Genomic DNA, 3,337 nt, shown 5'->3' with positions numbered 1-3,337 from the left:
GTCTGGAAGATGATCTATAGGAAATAGTACAGCTTATAAAATGAGTTAGATCAACGTAAGCCGGTAAAGCAATCACTGATTGGTGTGTCCTTTAGCCAATCAGGAAATGTCACAGACCTATTGAATGAAGGATGTGTAGATTGTATAGGAATTCTTTTTGGAGGCAAAGGACAGGCTTGTGTGTTTTGATAAAGTTGGCTTCCAAAATAGAGAGAAGAAAGGTCGACCGACCATTTGCAATAATTTCAAACATGCTATCCGCGTAGTTCAAGATCTACGTATCTACATAAGCCGCTGTTTCCATTTATTAACGTTATATTTTAAGACCTGTGCAAGAACTCAGCTAACAGATGTTTCCGTATATCAAAGCTATCTTCAACTATTATTATATTCAACTAATAAATACGAATTCGTAGTCTTCTAGTTCATTCTTCAACTTCAAACTTCTAAACGTAAAATAAATGGTGTCCGCTTTGTGAGAAACCTTGGAATTATACATGTTTTGTATGTATGTATGTCTGGTCCGCTGGTAAAGAATTATTTGACAAAGAGTTTTCGTGTTAAAGAAATGTCGTTAAAAATACCTACTTCGTTACGTCTTAGACTGATTCTTTTAGACATTTCTTTATATCCTTGTCGCATATAGCTATCAATTACTTCATGCAAGATTACTGTCAATAATTCCAAGTGCACACAAAAAATTAAAAAAATAAACACAGAGGTCACATTCCGAAGGGAAACGTTTATGGCCTTTATGCTGCATGCATATTATAACGTCTGCCCCCCGCCCCGTGTTCAGCGGTAACTGTGAGGGCTTATAGCGATAAAAATTAGGTTTCGATACCCGCGGTGGGCAAAGCAGATGGCACATTGTGTAATGCTGTACTTAACATCAAACAAAACTACCTGCGTGTGAGACGTATTGAATAATGTTTTCTTTCATCATATAATTCTCCTTGTTCAAGTGACGTCATGATTTGATTTAACTGTATGTGAAAAAAAGAAAAATTCTCATTTACCTTTAGTTATTTAAAGTTTCCGAGTATGTGATTACTATAAACAACCCTATCCAATATTTCTACTTTTTCTTCTGTGAAGCTTGTTTCTTCTTCTTCTTCTGTAGATTAATTGCTAAAGTTAATGAACAGGTGTTTCGAATAGACGCAAGAAATCGATCTCGACAATGTTAATTTTGAATGAAGAACAAATACGGTCTGAAAGCGTCAGCCAATCGAACAGATGTTATAGCCACGTGCGGCACTAACTAGAAAAACCAATCCAGCTAACAAGATTTTTTTTATATCCAAATCTAGCTTTTTTTGTTTTGCGTTGTTTTTGTTGTGCAATCAAAGGCCTTGAAAACCTCTCAAGGGCACCAAAAGATTGAAAAACATGCCCCAAAATATACAAACATATTATAGCCCTGACAGTGCATCATTTCTTCATAAATTTCCAATGTCTGGGAACAAACATTTTATTATTACAATAACCTCACGTGATTAGTACTGGTGAAATTAAACATCGATATACTCTGCAAGTGTTGCCGTAAATCTGACATTTTTCGGTGACTTTGGGGTCTGTTTCGTGCATTTAATAGCACAATGGATAAATAATGAACATATTTACCTAAGCCAACATTTAACCCAGTCTAAAAACTTAGAAAAACGTTCTCAAATATATTATCTTGGTTTTAATTACTGATACGTGTTTTGATGTACATACCTATCGATTTCATCCACTGGTTCTCCTTCACCCATGTAACCACAGTAACACCCGTAGCCTTTGTAAGTCAAAGGGTTACATCCTGTAACGCAATGTAATACATTAGCCAGTTGTAGGATACTTCGCCTAGCTCGTGCAGTTCGCGCCTTTTGTTTGGAAAGTCCTTTCGAGCTGTTTATTTCTTGGTCCTTGTCGATCACTCCATGAAGATCATTAAGTCCACTAGTGACCAATTGAGCCAGTCTTGGAACTCCAGTTTTTGATGAATCCAGGTTGTTGGAACACATCTGCAGACTATGAGCTGCGATACGATAAGATCTTTTTATATCGACAATCATAGGATAGAGTGGAAAACATATAGATGGTTAATAAAAATACTGATTCGAAATTTGTCTAAATCCAATTCAAAGTACGAATTTCAGTCAAAGAATGTATTATTAAACAGTCTGACGCACTATTTACCGTAAGTGTAACGTAATATAATTGTAAAGAGAAAAAAAGGATTACAAGTCACATTATAGATTTAGTATATATATATTCTTTATGGCAGGGGTTTTCAAACGTTTTCAGCACAAGGCCCTTACCTAGAACATTCCGCATCCAATGAAGCTATGTAGAATATTAATGCTTGGAGATGGCTTTGAATGGGTAACGAAGAAAAACTTTAATATAAGTTTAACATAACAGCAAATGTACAACGTTTCGACAAGGTTTTGTCATAATCATCGAATCTGTGTAGAGTATCTTAAAAGTATTATGTATTTGCTACGACCTCCTTGACATTTTTCTGTGGCACACTGTTTGGGAGTCCCCTGCATTATAGCATACGTTACGTACTTGAGTTTTCATCAGCAATTTATGAGAGCGGCATTTAGGATATATTGTAGTAATAATTATTTCAAACAGCTGTATTACGCTAATCCTTCAAAGTCATTAGAAAAGCTGTGTTACACTAATCTTTCAGTAATTAGAAAAGCTGTGTTTTCTAATTACTTTGAAGGATTAGCGTAATCTGTGTTACGCCAATCCTTCAAAGTAATTAGAAAAGCTGTGTTATGCTAATCCTTCAAAGTAATTAGAAAAGCTGTGTTATGCTAATCCTTCGAAGTAATTAGAAAAGCTGTGTTACGCCAATCCTCCAAAATCATTAGAAAAGCTGTGTTACGCTAATCCTTCAAAGTCATTAGAAAAGCTGTGTTACGCTAATCCTTCAAAGTCATTAGAAAAGATGTTACGCTAATCCTTCAAAGTCATTAGAAAAGATATTACGCTAATCCTTCAAAGTAATTAGAAAAGCTGTGTTACGCTAATCCTTCAAAGTAATTAGAAAAGCTGTGTTATGCTAATCCTTCAAAGTCATTAGAAAAGCTGTGTTATGCTAATCCTTCAAAGTAATTAGAAAAGCTGTGTTGCGCTAATCATTAGTTTTACTCATGTTTCACAAGGCTTGTACCTAAAACAGAAGCGGGTCGCGGGTTCGAATCACCGTCACATAAAACATGCTCGCCCTTTCACCCGTAGGGTGTTATAATGTTCAGTCAATCCTACTATTCGTTGATAAAAGAGTAGTCCATAAGTTGGCGGTGGGTGATGATGACTAGCTGCCTTCCCTCTA

At 35.8% G+C, this 3,337-nt stretch overlaps 1 protein-coding gene across 1 annotated transcript in view; it reads right to left on the bottom strand.

Annotated features, from left to right (window-relative positions):
• Positions 1-2,060, bottom strand: part of LOC106459131 (basic phospholipase A2 caudoxin-like) — a 13,945-nt gene extending 11,885 nt beyond the window's left edge. Inside the window, exon 1 of the mRNA XM_013918717.2 lies at positions 1,723-2,060. Coding sequence (XP_013774171.1) covers positions 1,723-2,060 — 338 coding nt within the window. The remainder of the gene's footprint in view (positions 1-1,722) is intronic.
• Positions 2,061-3,337: the final 1,277 nt, after the last annotated feature.

Source organism: Limulus polyphemus, unplaced genomic scaffold (assembly GCF_000517525.1).
Source record: "Limulus polyphemus unplaced genomic scaffold, Limulus_polyphemus-2.1.2 Scaffold566, whole genome shotgun sequence".
Taxonomy (NCBI): Eukaryota; Metazoa; Arthropoda; class Merostomata; order Xiphosura; family Limulidae; genus Limulus; species Limulus polyphemus.
Note: the sequence above shows the minus strand (reverse complement) of the source record. Positions and strands in the feature narration are given on the sequence as shown.